A 26,339-nucleotide genomic window follows, 5' to 3' on the forward strand; every position below is an offset into this window, starting at 1 on the left:
CAGGGGATCATGGGGCAGGGCGGGGGGGTAGAGACAGAGGCGTGTGTGTAGGACACTACTGGGCAGTGCCAGGCTAGGTGCACCTTGAGGCTACTGAGCAGTGCCAAGCTAGGTAAACCTTGAGGCTACTGGGGGCAGTGCCAGGCTAGGTGCACCTTGAAAGCTACTGGGCAGTGGCAGGCTAGGTGCACCTTGAAAGCTACTGGGCAGTGGCAGGCTAGGTGCTCCTTGAGGCTACCGGGTAGTGCTGGGCTAGGTGCACCTTGAAAGCTACTGGGCAGTGGCAGGCTAGGTGCACCTTGAAGCTACTGGGCAGTGCCAAGCTAGGTAAACCTTGAGGCTACTGGTGAGTGCCAAGCTAGGTGCACCTTGAGGCTACTGGGCAGTGCCAAGCTAGGTGCACCTTGAAAGCTACTGGGGCCAGTGCCAGGCTAGGTAAACCTTGAGGCTACCGGGCAGTGCCGGGCTAGGTGCACCTTGAGGCTACCGGGTAGTGCTGGGCTAGGTGCACCTTGAAAGCTACTGGGCAGTGGCAGGCTAGGTGCACATTGAGGCTACTGGGCAGTGGCAGGCTAGGTGCACCTTGAGGCTACTGGGGCTGTGCCAAGCTAGGTGCACCTTGAGGCTACCGGGCAGTGCCGGGCTAGGTGCACTTTGAGGCTACTGGGTAGTGCTGGGCTAGGTGCACCTTGAGGCTACTGGGTAGTGCTGGGCTAGGTGCACCTTGAGGCTACTGGGCAGTGGCAGGCTAGGTGCACCTTGAGGCTACTTGGCAGTGCCAGGCTAGGTGCACCTTGAGGCTACTGAGCAGTGCCAAGCTAGGTAAACCTTGAGGCTACTGGGGGCAGTGCCAGGCTAGATGCACCTTGAGGCTACTGGGCAGTGCCAGGCTAGGTGCACCTTGAGGCTACCGGGCAGTGGCAGGCTAGGTGCACCTTGAGGCTACTGGGCAGTGCTGGGCTAGGTGCACCTTGAGGCTACTGGGTCAGTGCCAGGCTAGGTGCACCTTGAGGCTACTGGGCAGTGCCAAGCTAGGTGCACTTGAGGCTACTGGGCAGTGCCAGGCTAGGTGCACCTTGAAGCTACTGGGCAGTGCCAAGCTAGGTGCACTTGAGGCTACTGGGCAGTGCTAGGCTAGGTGCACCTTGAGGCTACTGGGCAGTGCCAAGCTAGGTGCACTTGAGGCTACTGGGCAGTGCCGGGCTAGGTGCACCTTGAGGCTACTGGGTAGTGCTGGGCTAGGTGCACCTTGAAAGCTACTGGGCAGTGGCAGGCTAGGTGCACCTTGAGGCTACTGGGCAGTGCCAAGCTAGGTAAACCTTGAGGCTACTGGTGAGTGCCAAGCTAGGTGCACCTTGAGGCTACTGGGCAGTGGCAGGCTAGGTGCACCTTGAGGCTACTGGGCAGTGGCAGGCTAGGTGCACCTTGAGGCTACTGGGCAGTGGCAGGCTAGGTGCACCTTGAAAGCTACTGGGCAGTGGCAGGCTAGGTGCTCCTTGAGGCTACTGGGCAGTTGGAGGCAGTCGTCCCTCTAGCAATAGCGGAGGGCAACAGCCCTCTGGTATTGTAGTGCGTAGAAGTGTAATACAGAGTCGTGTAGTGCATAGTGTAGTGTGTATAGTGCATAGTAGTGCATATTCGTGTAGTGCATATCGGAGTCTTTACACACGCACGTTCGTGAGTTATACGGAATGTGGCCCAAACCCACACCATCCCACCCACCTCAGCTCACCCCGACTCCCTCACCAACCCCCACACCTCACCTCACGCCCACTCACCCCACCGCCACACCTCACCTCAGCTCACCCCGACTCCCCTCAGCCATCCCCCACACCTCACCTCACGCCCACTCACCCCCACACCTCAACTCACCTCCACTCACCAACCCCAACTCACCTCACCCCCACTCACCTCACCTCACCCACCTCACCTCACCTCACCCCCACTCACCTCACCCACCTCACCTCACCCCCACTCACCTCACCTCACCCCCACTGGCCATACCACCCCGACCACCACTCACCTCATCGCCCGGGCTCCCTCCCTCTTTCCCCTCCGCATCCAGGGGGTCGAGACTCGACGTGTCCGTCTGTGACACGCACACGCACACGAGTGTGAACGCACAATCGTGTGAACGCACAATCGCGTGAACGCACAACCGCGCGAACACAACACTCTTGTGGACAGACACAAGCAGCAGAGGGGCGAGGGTAGAAGAGGATGGGCAGCTGGATGGGAGCAGCCCGAGGAAGGAGAGGGAGGAGAGGGAGTGAGAGGAGGGAGTGAAGGAGTGAGGGGGAGCAGGGGAAGGAGTGAGGGAAGGAGTGAGAGGAGGGGGGGGAGGGAGGTGAGGGGGGGGGGAGGGAGTGAGGTGGGGAGTTAGGGAAGGTTTGAGGGAGAGTGAGAGGAGGGAGTGAGAAGAATGAGGCAGGGAGAGGAGGGAGCGAGCGGGGGAGTGAGTGAGGGACAGGAGGGAGGGAAGGGAGTGAGTGAGGCAGTGAGTGAGGGACAGGAGGGAGGGAGGGAGGGAGTGAGTGGGGGAGTGAGTGAGGCAGTGAGTGAGGGACAGGAGGGAGGGAAGGGAGTGAGAGGAGGGAGGAAGGGAGGGAGTGAGTGAGAGAGTGAGGCAGTGAGGCAGTGAGTGAGGGACAGGAGGGAGGGAGTGAGTGAGTGAGGCAGTAAGTGAGGGACAGGAGGGAGGGAGTGAGTGAGAGGAGGGAGTGAGTGAGAGAGTGAGTGAGGCAGTGAGGCAGTGAGTGAGGGACAGGAGGGAGGGGGGAGTGGGGGAGTGAGTGGGAGAGTGAGCGAGGCAGTGAGAGAGTGGGGAAGTGAGTGAGAGAGTGAGGGACAGGAGGGAGGGAGTGAGTGAGAAAGTGGGTGGTGAGTAGGTGAGTGAGTGAGTGGGTGAGTGAGTGAGTGGGTGGGCGAGCGAGTGAGAGGGTGAGAGAGTGGGTGGTGAGTGGGTGGTGAGTGGGTGGGTGAGTGAGTGAGTGAGAGTGAGAGAGTGAGTGAGAGAGTGAGGCAGTGAGTGAGGCAGTGAGTGAGGCAGTGAGTGAGGCAGTGAGTGAGGGCCAGGAGCGAGGGGGGAGGCAGGGCAGTGAGAGGAGGGAGGGAGGAAGGGAGGAGGAGGAGGCGGTACCTCGAGCTCATTGATGAGCTCCTGGAGACTCTGGAGCAGCTCCAGCTGTTGCCTGAGCCCCCCTTCGTCTCCCTGCGAGTCTACAAGGGACATGATGTCCAGCCGACACCTGTGTGGTGGAGGGGAGGGGAACAGCTAGGCGTGTGCCAACACCCCGCGCTCCCAATGCTGAACACTTCACTATCCACAACACGAGTATGTACTACACATCAGATTAAGATACACTCACTACACTATTATACACTACACTAAGATACACTACACTATTATATACTACACTAAGGTACACTACACTAACCACTACACTAAGATACACTACACTAACCACTACACTATTATATACTACACTAAGATACACTACACTAAACCACTACACTATTAAATATTACACTAAGATACACTACACTATTATATACTACACTACAATACACTATCCAATTCACTAATATATACTACACTACAACACACTATCCACTACACTATTATATACTACACTAAGGTACACTACACTATTATATTCTACACTAAGATACACTACACTATCCACTACACTATTATATATTACAACAAGATACACTACACTATCCACTACACTATTATATACTACACTAAGATACGCTATCCACTACACCATTAAATACTACACTAAGATACACTGCACTATGATCCACGACGCTAGAATACACTATCCACTACACTATTATATACTACACTAAGATACACTGCACTAACCACTACACTATTATATATTACACTAAGATACACTACACTAACCACTACACTATTATATATTACACTAAGGTACACTACACTAACCACTACACTATGATCCACTACGCTACAATGCACTAACCACTACACTATTATATATTACACTAAGATACACTACACTAACCACTACACTATTATACACTACACTAAGATACACTACACTAAACCACTACACTATTATATACTACACTAAGATACACTACACTAACCACTACACTATTATACACTACACTAAGATACACTATTATACACTACACTAACCACTACACTATTATACACTACACTAAGATACACTACACTAACCACTACACTATTATATACTACACTAAGATACACTACACTAACCACTACACTATTATACACTACACTAAGATACACTACACTATCCACTACACTATTATATATTACACTATACACTACACTATGATCCACTATGCTACAATACACTATCCACTACACTATTATATACTACACTAAGATACACTACACTAACCACTACACTATTATATACTACACTACGCTACAATACACTAACTACTACACTATTATACACTACACTAAGATACACTACACTAACCACTACACTATTATACACTACACTAAGATACACTACACTATCCACTACACTATTATACACTACACTAACCACTACACTATTATACACTACACTAAGATACACTACACTAACCACTACACTATTATACACTACACTATACACTACACTATTATACACTACACTAAGATACACTACACTAACCACTACACTATTATACACTACACTAAGATACACTACACTAACCACTACACTATTATACACTACACTATCCACTACACTATTATACACTACACTAAGATACACTACACTAACCACTACACTAAGATACACTACACTAACCACTACACTATTATACACTACACTAAGATACACTACACTAAGATACACTACACTAACCACTACACTAACCACTACACTATTATACACTACACTATTATACACTACACTATTATACACTACACTATTATACACTACACTAACCACTACACTATTATACACTACACTATTATACACTACACTATTATACACTACACTAAGATACACTACACTATCATACACTACACTACCCACTACACTATTGTTACACGACACGATTGTGCACCACGATACACGACACCGCCACACACCGCCGAGACTCAGCACTGCCCGGAGACTCAACACGTCGATACGCAGCGACGTGTTGAGTTGGTGCAGGGACCTGGCCATAGTTCACGCGCGGGCTGCCCGCAGAACGGCCGACTCACGCTTTGTGATCCTTCAGCTCGGCGAAGCGCGTCAATAACTTCTCACGCTCCATCTCCGTCTGCACACGGTCGCGTGAGAACCCAACCCAGGCACGCACCCGAGCCTTCAGCCTTCGAGCGGAGCGTTGGGGCAAGTGGAGTCGAGCGAGCAGCACACGAGCTCACCCTCGCACACACACGCTCGCTCGCTCACTGTCTCACACACACACACGCTAACACGAGCTCACCCTCACACACACACACACGCTCACCCTCACACACACCCTCACTGTCTCACACACACACACGCTCACACGCTCACCCTCACACACACCCTCACTGTCTCACACACACACACACGCTCACCCTCACACACACAACAACAACAACAACAACCGCCATTCGCCACTAAGTGGCGGTGACGTCACCACGACGCTTGTGCCAGGCTATGTGCACCCTGAGGCCACGTGAAGTGTCGAACGCCCGCTGGCAGGAGGTCACGGGGCAGACCCAGGTGCCACGGGTCGACTGACTGAGATGACTGGCTGATGCACCACCTGTGCCCCCTACTGTGCCAACCTGCTGTGCTTTAGCCACCCGGCGCTCCGCTCGCTGTTGTGAGCGTCGCTCCTCCGCCCTCCGTTGTTGTTGGAGGGCGACTGCCTCCAACTGCCCAGTAGCATCCTTCACGAGCCTCCTCCACAGAGGCCGATCTTGACACCGCTGGTACCAGTCATCGGCAAGTCCACTCAGCTCCACGTCCTCCTGTACCACATCACTCCATCTCTTCTCTAGCCCGTGCCGCGCCCGCTTAGCCCCCTCAATCCGGCCAAACAAAAGCTGTTTCGGCATGCGGTGGCTGGTCATGCGGGCTACATGACCCAGCCATCGCAGCCTTGCCTGCCGGAGGAGCTCACCGATGGGACCCTGCCCAGATCTTTCAAGGATTTGTGAGCTCCTCACACAATCCAGTCTGGTTAAACCCAGGATGGATCGTAGGCAGGTCAGCCTAAATGTTTCTAACCGGCGAAGATGTTCCATTAGGGGGGTCCACGTTTCGCAAGCGTAGAGAAGGGAGGGAATGACCGTGGCCGAGAAGACCTGAAGCTTAGTGCGGAGCGACAGACCAGGTAGCTTCCACACAGCGTTACGCAACCGATGAAAAGATATTGCCGCTCGACTGATTCGGAGTGAGACCTCTGCTGTTAAACTGGAGCCAGTCATAAGCACACTGCCCAGGTATGGGAAACTCTCCACTCTCTCCACAACTGCCCCATCACCGATTGGGAGTTGTGGGGGTGGAGTGTCCGATGGTACAAAATACCCAGGCAGGTGCTTAGTTTTGGTGGGGCTGATGGTAAGGCCCCACCTCTTAGTGGCACGCTCCAGTCTCAGCAGCAGCGTCTGAACTCCTCCTCTGACTGAGCAGCTATTACCAAGTCATCAGCATACATAACGTGGTTGAGCAATAGGGAGCCATCCCTTGACCGCACCCGGGCATCGATTAGCCTCCCATTATATCTGTACCATATGGAGATTCCCCCGGTACAGCTATTGAAGGCTTCACGAACTACGTGGTCAAAATAGATGTTAAATAATGTGGGAGCCAGAGGACATCCCTGTCGCACCCCAAGGTGTACAGGGAATGGCTCTGACTCCCGGCCACGTAGTTTTACCCGGGCCCGCTCACCATCATGAAGGTCCTTAATGATCGTGAGCAGAGGGTCAGGTACTCCAAAAGCACGAAGAACGACCCAGAGCCCAGGCCTACTGATGGTATCATAGGCCTTGACCAGGTCAATAAAGCAGAGATGTAGGTCTTGTTGGAATTCCCTACACCTCTGCTGTAGCAGACGGACAGAAAATATGGCATCTGTGCAGGACCGCCCTTTCCTGAAACCGCATTGGGGCTCCGCAAGCCTCTCCTCAGCGTGCCTGGCAAGGCGATGCTGAATAATCCTTGCCAGGACCTTTCCCGGCACACTGAGGAGTGAGATGCCCCTGTAGTTGTTACAGTCTGTGCGGTCCCCCTTCTTAAAAAGGGGGACCACCAGGGCATCCTTCCAATCCTGCGGAACCCGTCCAGTGGTCCAGACTGTTGTTATGATGTCATATAGGGCAGTCTGTGCACAAACGCCACCCTCCCTCAGCATTTCGCTTGGGAGATCATCTCTGCCCGCTGCCTTTCCTGGTCTCAGACTCCGGATCGCCTTCAATACTTCCTCAGCAGATGGCACCTCAGCCAGCCACTCACAGGGGGTGACTTCATCCAATATTTGAGGCACCGCAGCCTCAGCAGGGTCATCCTCACTTTGTGCCACGATGTTTTCCTGGCTGTGGGATTTTCCCTCCCCCAGGACCTCACAGAAATGCTCAGCAAATCTGCGAACCTGTTCCTGGGGGTCGGAAATTGGATCACCGTTTTTTCCCCTAATGATGGTAATAGGTGTGGCGCTGCAGGTTACTTTTTTGATGGAGTTAAATAGCGATTTGTGATCACGGGCCACTGAGGCAGACTCCATCTCCTCAGCAACCCGCGACCACCACCCATCCTTGCAGCGCCTCACGGCTCTCCGAACCTCCGAGCGAAGGCTGCGGTAAGCCTCCTCATTCTCTGACGTGGGATTCTGTAGCCGATGACAGTGGGCCTGTCGCTTTTTCTCAACCATCCTGAACAACTCCTCTGTCATCCAGGGTGTCTGGGGAGGTCTGGACCGCGTACCCAAAGCAGCCATTGCAGCTGCATGAGTCACAGTCCTAAACCTCGCCCATTTACCCTCGACATCAGGAGGAGTCGGGGACGATGCCAATCCCAGCCGCAAGCGATGATGAAATTCTCGCTTGCAACTTTCATCAGATAACTGAGACCAGGCCACTTTAGGTTGGAATGTGGTCCTGGGTGTACACCCACCACCGGAGTGGAAGAATGGCAGGCGCATCTTACAGATGACTAGTCGATGGTCAGAGGGCAGATCAGCTCCACGGTAGGTCCTGGTGTCAAGGACATGGGCTCGCATTCGCTGGTCCGTCACTATGTAGTCCAGCAGATGTTCTTGCTCACACACACCCTCACTGTCACACACACACTGTCACACACACGCTCACCCTCACACACCCACCTTCACACATACACGCGCTCACCCTCACACACACACACGCCCTCACACACACACACACACGCTCACCCTCACACACACAGGCGTTCACCCTCACTCTCTCTCACACGCTCAGTCACACACACACACTCTCACACACACGCTCACCCTCACGCTCACCCTCACGGTCACAGACACACTCACCCTCTCTCTTTCGCTCACCCTCAAAACACTCACCCCCTCAATTTATCTCTCACTTTCTCTCTCACACGCTCACCCTCTCTCTCACTCACCCTCTCTCTCTCATACATGCTCACCCTCACACACACTCACCAAGATGACCTTCCCACACTCTCACCCACTCACCAATGCCACTCGCCAGCATGACCTCACACTCACCCACTCACCACCACCACCACCCACCAGGATGACCTTCTCACAAACTCACCACTCACCCGCTCACCACCACCTACCAGGATGACCTCACTCTGACCCACTCACCACCGCTGCCACTCACCAGGATGACCTTCTCACCCACTCACCACTAACCACCACTCACCAGGATGACCTTTTCACCCACTCACCACTCACACGCTCACCACCACCGCCACTCACCAGGATGATCTCACTCTCACCCACTCACCACCACTGCCACTCACCAGGATGACCTTCTCACCCACTCACCAGGATGACCTCACTCTGATCCACTCACCACACTCGCACGCCCACCACCACTCACCAGGATGGCCTTCTCACTCTCACTCACTCACCACCGCTGCCACTCACCAGGATGACCTCATACTCACTCACCCACTCACCACCACAACTCACCAGGATGACCTCACTCTGATCCACTCGCCACACTCGCACGCTCACCACCACTCACCAGGATGACCTTCTGACACTCACCACTCACCACTCACCAGGATGACCTCACTCGGACCCACTCACCACTCACCAGGATGACCTCACTCGGACCCACTCACCATCACCGCCACTCACCAGGATGACCTCACGCTCACCCACTCACCACCTCCACTCACCAGGATGACCTCACTCGGACCCACTCACCACCACTCACCAGGATGACCTTCTCACCCACTCACCACCTCCACTCACCACTCACCAGGATGACCTCACTCTGACCCACACACCCACTCACACGCTCACCACCACCACCACTCACCAGGAAGACCTTCTCACACACTCACCACCACTCACCAGGATGACCCACTCACCACTTACCACCGCCGCCACTCACCAGGATGACCTTCTCACCCACTCACACGCTCACCACCACCGCCAGTCACCAGCATGACCTCATACTCACTCACCCATTCACCACCACCACCACTCACCAGGATGACCTAACTCTCACCCACTCACCACTAACATGCTCACCACCGCCGCCACTCACCAGGATGACCTCACTCTCACCCACTCACCACCACTCACCAGGATGACCTCACTCTGACCCACTCACCGCCACCACCACTCACCAGGATGACCTCACTCTGACCCACTCACCACTCACCGCCACCACCACTCACCAGGATGACCTCACTCTCACCCACTCACCAGGATGACCTTCTCACCCACTCACCACCACCACTCACCAGGATGACCTCACTCTCACCCACTCACACGCTCACCGCCGCCGCCACTCACCAGGATGACCTTCTCACACACTCACCACTCACCAGGATGACCTTCTCACCCACTCACCACTCACCAGGATGACCTTCTCACACACTCACCACTCACCAGGATGACCTTCTCACCCACTCACCACTCACCAGGATGACCTTCTCACCCACTCACCACTCACCAGGATGACCTTCTCACACTCTCACCACTCACCAGGATGACCCTCTCACCCACTCACCCACTCACCACTCACCGCCACCACCACCACCACCACCACTCACCAGGATGACCTTCTCACCCACTCACCACCACTCACCAGGATGACCTTCTCACCCACTCACCCACTCACCAGGATGACCTTCTCACCCACTCACCACCACACACCAGGATGACCTCACTCTGACCCACTCACCACCGCCACCACTCACCAGGATGACCTTCTCACACAGGTGCGCCGTGTGATCCACGGCCACCTGTAGCTCCTTGGTCAGCTGCTGATTGGCCTCGTGCAGGCTGCGGTTGCGCTCCAGCACCGACTGCACGCTGGTGGACTGCCCCTCGCTGCCGCTGGCACCGCCACGGGGGAGGGGTGGGGTACGGTGAGAACAATCTTTATTATTCATACCGCAGGAGCTCTTCGTCAAAGATGTCCGGTAGAGAGATACATAGAGACCCATAGGGATACATAGAGACACACAGAGACACGCAGAGACCCATAGATACACAGAGACACAGACCCATAGAGACACACAGAGACCCATAGATACACACAGAGACCCATAGAGACACAGACACAGAGACACACAGAGACCCATAAAGACCCATAGAGATACATAGAGACCCACAGAGATACATAGAGACACACAGGGACCCATAAAGACCCATAGAGATACATAGAGACCCATAGAGACCCATACACACACAGAGACCCATAGAGATACATAGAGACCCATAAAGACACACAGAGACCCATAGAGATACATAGACACCCATAGAGACCCATAGAGATACATAGAGACACACAGGGACCCATAAAGACCCATAGAGACACATAGAGACCCAATAGGGATACATAGACACACAGAGACATCACAGAGACCCATAGAGACACAGACACATAGAGACACAGAGTCCCATAGAGATACATAGAGACACACAGAGACCAATAAATACCCATAGAGATGCATAGCAACACAAAGAGACCCGTAGAGATGCACACAGACAATCACCACTGGTGGCGGCGGTGGTGGTGGTGGCCGTGAGCGGTAAATAGAACTCGCTAACCACTCCCCCACCGCTCCTCCCCCTCCACCACCACCACCACCGCCACCACCGCCACCACCACCACCCAACGTGGTGAACGGCGGCTCTGGATCCAGTTGTCTCTGCGTAAGCGAGCGAGCGTGCATGGGGGAGGGTGGGGTTGGGTGGTGCGCGCGAGAGACCCACCCCTGCATCGTGGCGATCCCTCCGCCCCGTGCCTGCAACAGCTGCACCTGCAGCTGTTGCACCTGCAACAGAGAAACGCAAAACTCTCGGTCGGCAACAACGACGACAACAACAACAACTTTGATTGAAAGCTTTCGTGACTGCAGTAATTCATATTCTTAGTTTTTTCGGTAAAGTCACCACGTTGAAGGGAAACAACAAAATAATAAAATATATATAAAACAATAAAAAAAAATTCTCACGACGTTTCGACCATTACTCAAACGGTCGTCTTCAGGTGTGTTGGTTCGCATAAATTAATTTTTAAACGGCGCATTTATTTATTTATAAAAATAAATTTATGCGAACCAACACACCTGAAGACGACCGTTTGAGTTATGGTCAAAACGTCGTGAGAATTTTTTATTGTTTAATATATATTTAGTTATTATTTTGTTGTTTCTCTTCAACGTGGTGACTTTACCGAAAAAACTAAGCATATAACAACAACAACGTTCACAAATCTGGCCGTCGCCTGACGAAGCCGGTTGCAATCAGCGGCGAAACGTCACGGTACTCAGATTGTAAATGTTGTGGCTCGCTTCTCCAACACACAACCGGTGTAGTGCTGTACTAGTATACTACACTATACACTACATCATACACTACATTAAACACTACACTACACACTAGTGCTGTACTAGTATACTACATTATACACTACATTATACACTACAATAAACACTACACTATACACTACACTATACACTAGTGCTGCACTAGTATACTACACTATATACTACACTATACACTAGTGCTATACTAAACTACACTATACACTACACGATACACTAGTGCTGTACTATACTACACTATACACTACACGATACACTAGTGCTATACTATACTACACTATACACTAGACTATACACTAGTGCTGTACTAGTACACTACACTATACACTACACACTGGTGCTGTACTAGTATACTACACTATACACGACACTATACACTACATTATACACTACACACTAGTGCTGTACTAGTATACTACACTATACACTACACACTAGTGTTGTACTAGTATACTACACGATACACTACACTGTACACTAGTGCTGTACTATACTACACTATACACTACACGATACACTAGTGCTGTACTATACTACACTATACACTACACTATACACTAGTGCTGTACTAGTACACTACACTATACACTAGTGCTGTACTAGTACACTACACTATACACTAGTGCTGTACTAGTATACTACACTATAAACTACACTATAACACTACACTATACACTAGTGCTGTACTAGTATACTACAATATACACTAGTGCTGTACTAGTACACTACACTATACACTACACTACACACTGGTGCTGTACCAGTAACGAATTGGCACGTCCTGTTTACGTGACAAACCTCACCAATTGGCTGTGTCGGGTAGTGGTGGCGGGTTTAACGACACAACGTTTATATTTACACAATAAAATCCGACAAAAACCTCTACTTTGGGTATGTTTTTTGAGGTGTTGTGAGATTGCTCTTCTGCCGCGAGAAATTGCCCTAACTGAACGTGAAATTGACCCAACTTACTGAACGTACAAATAGACGAACACCAATTTCATATTGTAAAAAAAAAAAACAGAAGTGAGAGTATAAATGTACCGCATGCCGCACTCACAACCCCAATCTCGAAGACTCTGCATCAGGGGGCAGGGTGGGGTGGTGACGTACGTACACGCGCTACGGCCTCTCGTTTCAACGACCGTGTGATTTGTGACGATCGCCCCACCGGAACCTGATGCAGCCTTCAGCTCGGGTTCGCCCCGGCGAACAGCCGAATTACGCACGGCACCTTTCACTATACACTACACTATACACTAGTGCTGTACTAGTACACTACACTATACACTACACTATACACTAGTGTTGTACTATACTACACTATACACTAGTGCTGTACTAGTACACTACACTATACACTACACTATACACTAGTGTTGTACTATACTACACTATACACTAGTGCTGTACTAGTACACTACACTATACACTACACTATACACTAGTGTTGTACTATACTACACTATACACTAGTGCTGTACTTGTACACTACACTATACACTAGTGCTGTACTAGTACACTACACTATACACTACACTATACACTAGTGCTGTACTAGTACACTACACTATACACTAGTGATGTACTAGTACACTACACTATACACTAGTGATGTACTAGTACACTACACTATACACTAGTGATGTACTAGTACACTACACTATACACTAGTGCTGTACTAGTACACTACACTATACTATACACTACACTATACACTAGTGATGTACTAGTACACTACACTATACACTACACTATACACTAGTGCTGTACTAGTACACTACACTATACACTACACTGGTGCTGTACTAGTATACTACACTATACACTACACTATACATTAGTGCTGTACTAGTACACTACACTATACACTAGTGTTGTACTATACTACACTATACACTAGTGCTGTACTAGTACACTACACTATACACTAGTGATGTACTAGTACACTACACTATACACTAGTGCTGTACTAGTACACTACACTATACACTACACTAGTGTTGTACTATACTACACTATACACTAGTGCTGTACTAGTACACTACACTACACACTGGTGCTGTACTAGTACACTACACTATACACTACACTATACACTAGTGCTGTACTAGTACACTACACTATACACTACATTACACACTGGTGCTGTACTAGTATACTACACTATACACTACACTATACACTACATTACACACTGGTGCTGTACTAGTATACTACACTATACACTACATTACACACTGGTGCTGTACTGGTATACTACACTATACACTACACTATACACTACATTACACTGGTGCTGTACTAGTATACTACACTATACACTACACTATACACTACACTATACACTAGTGTTGTACTATACTACACTATACACTAGTGCTGTACTAGTACACTACACTATACACTACATTACACACTGGTGCTGTACTAGTATACTACACTATACACTACACTATACACTAGTGCTGTACTAGTACACTACACTATACACTACATTACACACTGGTGCTGTACTAGTATACTACACTATACACTACATTACACACTGGTGCTGTACTAGTATACTACACTATACACTACACTATACACTACACTACACACTGGTGCTGTACTAGTATACTACACTATACACTACACTATACTATACACTAGTGCTGTACTAGTACACTACACTATACTATACACTAGTGCTGTACTAGTACACTACACTATACACTACACTACACACTGGTGCTGTACTAGTACACTACACTATACACTACATTACACACTGGTGCTGTACTAGTATACTACACTATACACTACATTACACACTGGTGCTGTACTAGTACACTACACTATACACTACATTACACACTGGTGCTGTACTAGTACACTACACTATACACTACATTACACACTGGTGCTGTACTAGTACACTACACTATACACTACACTATACACTAGTGTTGTACTATACTACACTATACACTAGTGCTGTACTAGTACACTACACTATACACTACACTATACACTAGTGCTGTACTAGTACACTACACTATACACTACACTATACACTAGTGCTGTACTAGTACACTACACTATACACTACACTATAAACTCGTGCTGTCCTAGTACACTACACTATACACTACATTACACACTGGTGCTGTACTAGTACACTACACTATACACTACACTACACACTGGTGCTGTACTAGTATACTACACTATACACACTATACTATACACTAGTGCTGTACTAGTACACTACACTATACTATACACTAGTGCTGTACTAGTACACTACACTATACACTGGTGCTGTACTAGTACACTACACTATACACTACATTACACACTGGTGCTGTACTAGTATACTACACTATACACTACATTACACACTGGTGCTCTACTAGTATACTATACTATACACTACACTATACACAAGTGCTGTACTAGTATACTACACTATACACTAGTGCTGTACTAGTACAGTACACTATACACTACACTACACACTGGTGCTGTACTAGTACACTACACTATACACTACACTATACACTAGTGCTGTACTAGTACACTACACTATACACTACATTACACACTGGTGCTGTACTAGTATACTACACTATACACTACACTATACACTACATTACACACTGGTGCTGTACTAGTACACTACACTATACACTACACTATACACTACATTACACACTGGTGCTGTACTAGTATACTACACTATACACTACACTATACACTACATTACACACTGGTGCTGTACTAGTATACTACACTATACACTACACTATACACTACACTATACACTAGTGCTGTACTAGTACACTACACTATACACTACACTATACACTACACTGTACACTACATTACACACTGGTGCTGTACTAGTATACTACACTATATACTACACTATACACTATGCAGCCTTCAGCTCGGGTTCGCCTCCGGCGAACAGCCGAATTGTGCACGCCACCTTTCGCGCCCCCCGGATCGCACCGCGTGAATTTTTCATCTTTTGACTTCCCGGGTCGTTCAACGCGCACGCACGGTATTCTCATCGAGCTTGTCGCGACGTCGTGTACGACGTAGCGTACGTAAGGGGAAGGGGCCGGCCGGAATCTCTGTCTGCGTCTCTGGTGTCGGGAGGTAACCCCCCGCCCGCCCCCAACCTGTTTCCGCAGCATCTGCAGCTCGGCCGTGCTGGGGTCCCGGTTCACCACCGGCTTGTTCTTTATCTTGCGCGCGCGGTCAGCGTAACGCAACGTGTTCAGCGTCTCCTCCAGGTTGGAGTCGGCCGGGCTCACACAGGCCACCATGAGGGTGAGGCTGTTCCCTCCCAGAGAGTCTGGGGAGAGAGCGAGAGACAAGGATGGAGAGAGACGGAGAGAGAGACAGACACAGGCCACCATTAGGGTGAAGCTGTTCCCTCCCAGAGTCTGGAGAGATACGGGGATGGAGAGAGGCAGAGAGACACACAGGTCACCATGAGGGTGAGGCTGTTCCCTCCCAGAGAGTCTGGAGAGAGACAGGGATGGAGAGAGACGGGGAGAGAGACGGGGAGAGACACACACACAGGTCACCATGAGGGTGATGCTGTTCCCTCCCAGAGAATCTGGAGAGACACGGGGATGGAGAGAGACGGGGAGAGAGACGGGGAGAGACACACACGCAGGTCACCATGAGGGTGAGGCTGTTTCCCTCCCAGAGAGTCTGGAGAGATACAGGGACAGAGAGAGACGGGGAGAGACACACACACAGGTCACCATGAGGGTGACGCTGCTATCTCCCAGAGAGTCTGGGGAGAGACAGGGATGGAGAGACGGGGAGAGACAGACACACAGGCCACCATGAGGGTGAGGCTGTTCCCTCCCAGAGAGTCTGGAGAGACACAGGGATGGAGAGAGACGGGGAGAGAGACGGGGAGAGACACACACACAGGCCACCATGAGGGTGAGGCTGTTCCCTCCCAGAGAGTCTGGGGAGACACGGGGATGGAGAGAGACGGGGAGAGACACACGCGCAGGTCACCATGAGGGTGAGGCTGTTTCCCTCCCAGAGAGTCTGGAGAGACACAGGGATGGAGAGAGACGGAGAGACACACACACGCAGGTCACCATGAGGGTGAAGCTGTTCCCTCCCAGAGAGTCTGGAGAGAGAGCGAGAGACAGGGATGGAGAGAGACGGAGAGAGACGGAGAGACACACACACACAGGTCACCATGAGGGTGATGCTGTTCCCTCCCAGGGAGTCTGGAAAGATAGAGAGACAGGGATGGAGAGAGACGGGGAGAGACACACACGCACAGGTCACCATGAGGGTGAGGCTGTTCCCTCCCAGAGAGTCTGGAGAGAGAGCGAGATACAGGGATGGAGAGAGACGGGGAGAGAGACACACACACAGGCCACCATGAGGGTGAGGCTGTTTCCCTCCCAGAGAGTCTGGAGAGAGAGCGAGAGACACAGGGATGGAGAAAGACGGAGAGACACACACACACACAGGTCACCATGAGGGTGAGGCTGTTCCCTCCCAGAGAGTCTGGAGAGAGAGCGAGAGACAGGGATGGAGAGACACACACACACACACAGGTCACCATGAGGGTGAAGCTGTTCCCTCCCAGAGAGTCTGGAGAGATACAGGGATGGAGAGAGACGGAGAGACACACACACACAGGTCACCATGAGGGTGACGCTGTTTCCCTCCCAGAGAGTCTGGAGAGATACAGGGATGGAGAGAGACGGGGAGAGACACACACACACAGGTCACCATGAGGGTGACGCTGTTTCCCTCCCAGAGAGTCTGGAGAGATACAGGGATGGAGAGAGACGGGGAGACACACACACACAGGTCACCATGACGGTGAGGCTGTTCCCTGCCAGAGAGTCTGGAGAGAGACAGGGATGGAGAGACGGGGAGAGACAGACACAGGTCACCATGAGGGTGATGCTGTTTCCCTCCCAGAGAGTCTGGAGAGATACAGGGACAGAGAGAGATGGGGAGAGACACACACACAGGTCACCATGAGGGTGAGGCTGTTCCTCCCAGAGAGTCTGGAGAGAGAGCGAGAGACAGGGATGGAGAGACACACACACACACACAGGTCACCATGAGGGTGAAGCTGTTCCCTCCCAGAGAGTCTGGAGAGATACAGGGATGGAGAGAGACGGAGAGACACACACACACAGGTCACCATGAGGGTGACGCTGTTTCCCTCCCAGAGAGTCTGGAGAGATACAGGGATGGAGAGAGACGGGGAGAGACACACACACACAGGTCACCATGAGGGTGACGCTGTTTCCCTCCCAGAGAGTCTGGAGAGATACAGGGATGGAGAGAGACGGGGAGACACACACACACACACAGGTCACCATGACGGTGAGGCTGTTCCCTGCCAGAGAGTCTGGAGAGAGACAGGGATGGAGAGACGGGGAGAGACAGACACAGGTCACCATGAGGGTGATGCTGTTTCCCTCCCAGAGAGTCTGGAGAGATACAGGGACAGAGAGAGATGGGGAGAGACACACACACAGGTCACCATGAGGGTGAGGCTGTTCCTCCCAGAGAGTCTGGAGAGATACAGGGATGGAGAGAGACGGAGACACACACACACAGGTCACCATGAGGGTGACGCTGTTCCCTGCCAGAGAGTCTGGAGAGAGACAGGGATGGAGAGACGGGGAGAGACAGACACAGGTCACCATGAGGGTGAGGCTGTTCCCTCCCAAAGAGTCTGGAGAGAGAACAAGAGACACAGGGATGGAGAAAGACGGAGAGACACACACACACACACGCAGGTCACCATGAGGGTGAGGCTGTTTCCCTCCCAGAGAGTCTGGAGAGATACAGGGATGGAGAGAGACGGGGAGAGACACACACAGGTCACCATGAGGGTGAGGCTGTTTCCCTCTCAGAAAGTCTGGAGAGATACAGGGATGGAGAGAGATGGAGAGAGACACACACACACAGGTCACCATGAGGGTGAGGCTGTTTCCCTCTCAGAAAGTCTGGAGAGATACAGGGATGGAGAGAGATGGAGAGAGACACACACACACACACACAGGTCACCATGAGGGTGACGCTGCTACCTCCCAGAGAGTCTGGAGAGAGAGCGAGATACAGGGATGGAGAGAGACGGGGAGAGACACACACACACACAGGTCACCATGAGGGTGACACTGCTACCTCCCAGAGAGTCTGGAGAGAGAGCGAGAGACAGGGACGGAGAGACACACACACGCAGGTCACTATCAGGGCGGTAGAGAGACGGGGAGAGAAAGCTTGGGAAAGAGAGCTTGAGAGAGACGTACGGGCGTTGTACGTGACATGACTGACACGAGCGTGCCACATGCATGGCACGAGCGTGCCACATGCATGGCACGAGCGTGACACGTGTGTGCATCGTGCGTGCATAGTGCGTGTGCATCTTGTGTGCATCTTGTGTGTGCATAGTGTGTGCGTGTGCATCTTGTGTGCGTGTGCATCTTGTGTGTGCATAGTGTGTGTGCATAGTGTGTGTGTGTGCATCTTGTGTGCGTGTGCATCTTGCGTGCATAGTGTGTGCATCTTGTGTGCATCTCCCTCCCTCGTGCATCTCCCTCCCTCGTGCATCTCCCTCCCTCGTGCATCTCCCTCCCTCGTGCATCTCCCTCCTTCGTGCATCTCCCTCCCTCGTGCATCTCCCTCCCTCCCTCGCGCATCTCCCTCCCTCCCTCGTGCATCTCCCTCCCTCGCGCATCTCCCTCCCTCGTGCATCTCCCTCCCTCGTGCATCTCCCTCCCTCGTGCATCTCCCTCCCTCGTGCATCTCCCTCCCTCCCTCGCGCATCTCCCTCCCTCCCTCGTGCATCTCCCTCCCTCGTGCATCTCCCTCCCTCCCTCGTGCATCTCCCTCCCTCGTGCATCTCCCTCCCTCGTGCATCTCCCTCCCTCCCTCGTGCATCTCCCTCCCTCGTGCATCTCCCTCCCTCCCTCGTGCATCTCCCTCCCTCCCTCGTGCATCTCCCTCCCTCGTGCATCTCCCTCCCTCGTGCATCTTGTGTGTGCATCTCCCTCCCTCGTGCATCTCCCTCCCTCCCGCGTGCATCTCCCTCCCTCGTGCATCTCCCTCCCTCGTGCATCTCCCTCCCTCCCTTGTGCATCTCCCTCCCTCCCTCGTGCATCTCCCTCCCTCCCTCGTGCATCTCCCTCCCTCGTGCATCTCCCTCCCTCCCTCGTGCATCTCCCTCCCTCGTGCATCTCCCTCCCTCGTGCATCTCCCTCCCTCCCTCGTGCATCTCCCTCCCTCCCTCGTGCATCTCCCTCCCTCGTGCATCTCCCTCCCTCGTGCATCTCCCTCCCTCGTGCATCTCCCTCCCTCGTGCATCTCCCTCCCTCCCTCATCTCCCTCCCTCCCTCGTGCACCTCCCTCCCTCGTGCATCTCCCTCCCTCGTGCATCTCCCTCCCTCGTGCATCTCCCTCCCTCGTGCATCTCCCTCCCTCCCTCATCTCCCTCCCTCCCTCGTGCATCTCCCTCCCTCGTGCATCTCCCTCCCTCGTGCATCTCCCTCCCTCGTGCATCTCCCTCCCTCGTGCACCTCCCTCCCCTCGTGCATCTCCCTCCCTCCCGCGTGCATCTCCCTCCCTCGTGCATCTCCCTCCCTCCCTCCCGCGTGCATCCCGCGGTCACCCTGAAGCAGGCGCGTGAGCCGCGAGTCGCGGTAGGGCACGTGGTGGTGGTTGCGCCGCCCCGCGCCCTCCTCGCCCAGCGCGCTGATCACGTTGCCCAGCGCCAGCAGCCCACGGTTGATGGTGATGCCCTCGCGCAGGCGGTCGCCCTCCGCCTTGGTGCGCTTGGCGCGCTCCGAGCCGGCTAGGTCCACCAGGTGCAGCTTGCTGCGGCAGTGGCTCTCCCTGGGGGCGGCGGGGCGGGGTGGGGGGCACGGGGGGCACGGGGGGCACGGGGGGCACGGGGGGCACGGGGGGCACGGGGGGCACGGGGGACACACGCAGGGACACCACGACCATCGTCGTCGTCGTCGCCGCTACTACAGCCACAGTCGTCGTCGTCATCGTCGTCATCAGTACCACAACCATTATTATTATCACCACCACAGCCGTCATCATTATTATCATCATCATCATCACCACAACCATCATCATCATCACCACAACCATCATCATCACCACCACAACCATTATTATCACCACCACCACAGCCGTCATCATTATCATCATCATCACAACCATCATCATCACCACAACCATCATCATCACCACCACAACCATTATTATCACCACCACCACAGCCGTCATCATTATCATCATCATCACCACAACCATCATCATCACCACCACAACCATCATTATTATCACCACCACCACAGCCGTCATCATTATCATCATCATCATCACCACAACCATCATCATCACCACAACCATCATCACCACCACCACAACCATCATTATTATTACCACCACCAAACCATCATTATTATTACCACACCACCAACCATCATCATTATCATCATCATCACTACAACCATCATCACCAACACCACAACCACAACCACCACCACCACAACCATCATCATCACCACAACCATCATCATCACCAACACCACAACCACCATCACCAACACCACCACCAACACCACAACCACTACCACCACCATCACCCCCACAACCATCATCATCACCATCACCACCACCACCACAACCATCACCACCATCACACCACCACCACCACCACCACCACCATCACCAATCAATCACCCCCATCATCACCACCACCAACACCACCACCGCCACGCCGCCCACCTGTCCTCCTTGCCGCGCTGCTCGATGGCGATGGTGAAGATGGCGTGCGAGCGGGAGGACTGAGCGTTCATGGCAGTGGCGCCAACGGTGCGTGCCAGGTTGCCCTGCTCCAAGCAGCGCACCATGTCCTCCACAGACGCCACCACTCGCTCCGTCAGGCCACAGATCTACCAGGGGGGGAAGGGAGAGGAAGGTGAGGAGAGGTGAGGTGAGGGGGTGGAGGTGAGGGAGGAGAGAAGTGAGGAGGGAGGTGAGGAGAGAGGTGAGGAGGGAGGTGAGGAGGGAGGTGAGGAGGGAGGTGAGGAGGGAGGAGAGAGAGGAAGAGAGAGTGAGGAGGGAGGTGAGGAGGGAGGTGAGGAGGGAGGTGAGGAGGGAGGTGAGGAGGGAGGTGAGGAGGGAGGTGAGGAGAGAGGTGAGGAGGGAGGTGAGGAGGGAGGTTGAGGAGGGGAGGTGAGGAGGGGTGAGGTGAGGGAGGAGAGGGAGGGAGGTGAGGAGATGCAGGGAGGAGAGAGAGAGGATAGAAAGGGTGGAAGAGGGGTGCGAGGAGGAGGAAGAAACTAAGGAGAGAGACAGGGAAGTAGCTAAGGAGAGGGAGACAGGAAGTAGCTAAGGAGAGAGAGAGAAGGAGACAGGAAGTAGCTAAGGAGAGGGAGAGAGACAGGAAGTAGCTAAGGAGAGGGAGTGATGGAGGGAGGGAGGAAGTAGCTAAGGAGAGAGAGAGAGACAGGAAGTAACTAAGGAGAAAGAGAGAGGGAGAGAGGAAGTAGCTAAGGAGAGAGAGTGATGGAGACAGGAAGTAGCTAAGGAGAGAGAGAGGGAGAGGAAGTAGCTAAGGAGAGACAGTGATGGAGACAGGAAGTAGCTAAGGAGAGAGAGTGATGGACACAGGAAGTAGCTAAGGAGAGAGAGGGAGACAGGAAGTAGCTAAGGAGAGAGAGTGATGGAGGGAGACAGGAAGTAGCTAAGAGAGAGAGAGAGGGAGACAGGAAGTAGCTAAGGAGAGAGAGAGGAGACAGGAAGTAGCTAAGGAGAGAGAGGATGGAGGGAGACAGAAGTAGCTAAGGAGAGAGAGAGGGAGACAGGAAGTAGCTAAGGAGAGAGAGAGAGGGAGACAGGAAGTAGCTAAGGAGAGAGAGGGATGGAGGGGAGACAGGAAGTAGCTAAGGAGAGAGAGAGGAGAGAGGAAGTAGCTAAGGAGAGAGAGGGAGACAGGAAGTAGCTAAGGAGAGAGAGGGAGGGAAACAGGAAGTAGCTAAGGAGAGAGAGAGGGAGACAGGAAGTAGCTAAGGAGAGAGAGGGAGAGAGGGCTTCCAGCTCGACGCAACGTTGTGCAGCGACGGAGACTCCCACGGAGCTGACGGCGCGTCGGCGAGCAGGGACGCGACCGACGGAGGCCGGCAAGCAGACGCCGCGACGGGCCACGTGGCACCGTCGCCCGTCCCCGCGATCGCAACGGCCATCGCCGCCGCCGCCGCCGCGGCCGTCTGGACGCGCCTTCCTCCCGATATTGGCAAGCCGCTGGGAGCCACGCCACTTTTAAATCATCGTCGTCGTCACCGTCACCGTCACCGTCCAGATTGACAAACTAATAATCTCTTCAGAACTGCTCCTTGTTCGTGTTGTTGTGTTTGGTGTTGTTCTCATTCCGCAAACCGCACCTCCGTTCAGTACGGTGGGCTGCGCCCTGCGCAAAAGTTCAACCACAGGCCCCCTTCATTATCTTCTTCGCAAGAAGAGCCACTCCCTGTTGTTTGGAAGTCTCCTGCCCCGAGTTAGAGGACTGTCCACCCCTCATGGTGGCAGGAGCCAGAGCCGCTCCACGTAGTTTTACCCGGGGCCGCTCACCATCATGAAGGTCCTAAATGATCGTGAGCAGCGGGTCAGGGACTCCGAAAGCAGGAAGAACAACCCAGAGCCCAGGCCTCCTGATGGTATCATCGGCCTTGACCAGGTTAATAAAGCAGAGATGTAGGTCTTGCGGGAATTCCCCACACCTCTGCTGTAGCAGACGGACAGCCCAAAGTAGCCTGGGGCTTGCAGCTTCCCACACCTCACCGCCACGCTCCCCATGCCCCCTTCATTCTGTTGTTCAGAAGAAGAGCCACATCCTGTTGTTTGGCAGGTGTCCTGCCCCGAGTTAGAGGACTGTCCACCACTCATGGTGAGAGGGGGTCAAATACTTATTTCCCTCGTTAAAATGCAAATCAATTTATAACATTTTTGCCACGCGTTTTTCTGGATTTTGTTGTTGTTATTCTGTCTCTCACCGTTCAAATAAACCTACCATTAAAATTATAGCCCGATCATTTCTTTGTCAGTGGGCAAACGTGCAAAATCAGCAGGGGATCAAATGCTTTTTTTCCCTCACTGTACGTACAAGACAAACAAAGATCTCCCATATAGCCTGTAACAGACTCTAGGGGCAAGTGCTGTTTAAGCGATTACCAATGAAGGCCGGCACAGCAACACGAGGCGGTGGGTGGCCAGCACCGCACGTGCCCGGCCGCCTTTGTCTCCCCAGTGGCGATGTTCACGCACCGCTACACCAGGCACTCTCATTTGAGGCCGAGTCGACCTCGGGTAGGCCCGGCACCGGTTCAGATAATCCGTCATCACCGGGTGTCGGCCGTGAGCGGGAATCGATCCGTGTCGCCGGGTTCGTAGCGCTAGCCGCTACACCACCGCTCCACACGCTCACACGCGCACGCACACGCAGACACACGTGTGGGCCGAGTGGCCACCGATTTTAAAACCGTGACAACGAGGAGACCGGGTCACCTTGATGCCCTCCTTGGGGTCCTCCCTGACGGACAGCGGGGGTCGATCCTTGCTCACGCACAGCAGGTCGATGATGTCCTCCCTGTAAATCTACACGACAACAACCACCAGATTTTGATTTAAAGCTTTCGTGACTGCAGTAATTCATATTCTTAGTTTTTTCGGTAAAGTCACGTTGAAGAGAAACAACAAAAAATTTATATAAAACATTAAAAAATTCTCACGACGTTTCGACCATAACTCAAACGTTTGAGTTATGGTCGAAACGTCGTGATAATTTTTTTATTGTTTTATATATATTTTGTTATTTTGTTGTTTCTCTTCAACGTGACTTTACCGAAAAAACTTAACTCAACGACGTTTCGACCATAACTCAAACGTTTGAGTTATGGTCGAAACGTCGTGAGAATTTTTTTATTGTTTTATATATATTTTGTTATTTTGTTGTTTCTCTTCAACGTGACTTTACCGAAAAAACTAAGAATAACCAACCACCAGCTTTAGGTTGGAAGCTTTCGTGACTGCAACACAAGGCTTCTGTCTTCAGGTGGAAGCAGTCACGGCAGAATCTCTGTGACCGTTAGGGCTCCGAAACGTCGTGATTTAATTGGTCTATTTTATTTCACCTACGTGACTTTACCGAAAGGGAAAAAAAAAGTAACTACCACCAGCTTAACTCAACTGTATAACAACAACAACAACAACAGCTTAACACAACTGTATAACACAACAACAACAACAACCACCAGCTTAATACAACTGTATAACACAACAACAGCTTAACACAACTGAATAACACAACAACAGCTCAACACAACTGTATAACACAACAACAACAACAGCTTAACACAACTGTATAACACAACAACAGCTTAACTCAACTGTATAACAACAGCTCAACACAACTGTATAACACAACAACAATAGCTTAACACAACTGTATAAGACAACAACAACAACCACCAGCTTAACACAACTGTATAACACAACAACAACAGCTTATCACAACTGAATAACACAACAACAACAGCTTAACACAACTGTATAACACAACAACAGCTTAACACAACTGAATAACACAACAACAACAGCTTAACACAACTGAATAACCACAACAACAACAGCTTAACACAACTGTATAACACAACAACAGCTTAACTCAACTGTATAACAACAGCTCAACACAACTGTATAACACAACAACAATAGCTTAACACAACTGTATAACACAACAACAACAACAACCACAGCTTAACACAACTGTATAACACAACAACAACAGCTTAACACAACTGAATAACACAACAACAACAGCTTAACACAACTGTATAACACAACAACAGCTTAACACAAACTGAATAACACAACAACAACAGCTTAACACAACTGAATAACACAACAACAGCTTAACACAACTGTATAACACAACAACAACAGCTTAACACACTGTATAACACAACAACAGCTTAACACAACTGAATAACACACCAACAGCTTAACACAACTGTATAACACAACAACAACAGCTTAACACAACTGTATAACACAACAACAACAGCTTAACACAACTGTATAACACAACAACAACAGCTTAACACAACTGAATAACACAACAACAACAGCTTAACTCAACTGTAAAACACAACAACAGCTTAACACAACTGTATAACACAACAACAACAGCTTAACACAACTGAATAACACAACAACAGCTTAACACAACTGTATAACACAACAACAGCTCAACACAACTGAATAACACAACAGCTTAAC

General features: G+C 51.5%; 1 protein-coding gene across 1 annotated transcript in view; it reads right to left on the reverse strand.

The window, feature by feature from the left end:
* LOC116936956 (chromosome-associated kinesin KIF4-like) overlaps positions 1–26,339 on the reverse strand; it is a 210,960-nt gene that overhangs the window by 17,993 nt on the left and 166,628 nt on the right. Inside the window, 9 exon segments of the mRNA XM_076056569.1 lie at positions 2,024–2,089; positions 3,140–3,248; positions 5,210–5,268; positions 10,359–10,497; positions 11,380–11,441; positions 16,166–16,341; positions 20,659–20,882; positions 21,789–21,955; positions 24,567–24,657. Coding sequence (XP_075912684.1) covers positions 2,024–2,089; positions 3,140–3,248; positions 5,210–5,268; positions 10,359–10,497; positions 11,380–11,441; positions 16,166–16,341; positions 20,659–20,882; positions 21,789–21,955; positions 24,567–24,657 — 1,093 coding nt within the window.

Source organism: Petromyzon marinus, chromosome 76 (genome assembly GCF_048934315.1).
Source record: "Petromyzon marinus isolate PM22_M1 ecotype Great Lakes invasive population chromosome 76, UKy_Petmar_22M1.pri1.0, whole genome shotgun sequence".
In the NCBI taxonomy this organism is placed as follows: Eukaryota; Metazoa; Chordata; class Hyperoartia; order Petromyzontiformes; family Petromyzontidae; genus Petromyzon; species Petromyzon marinus.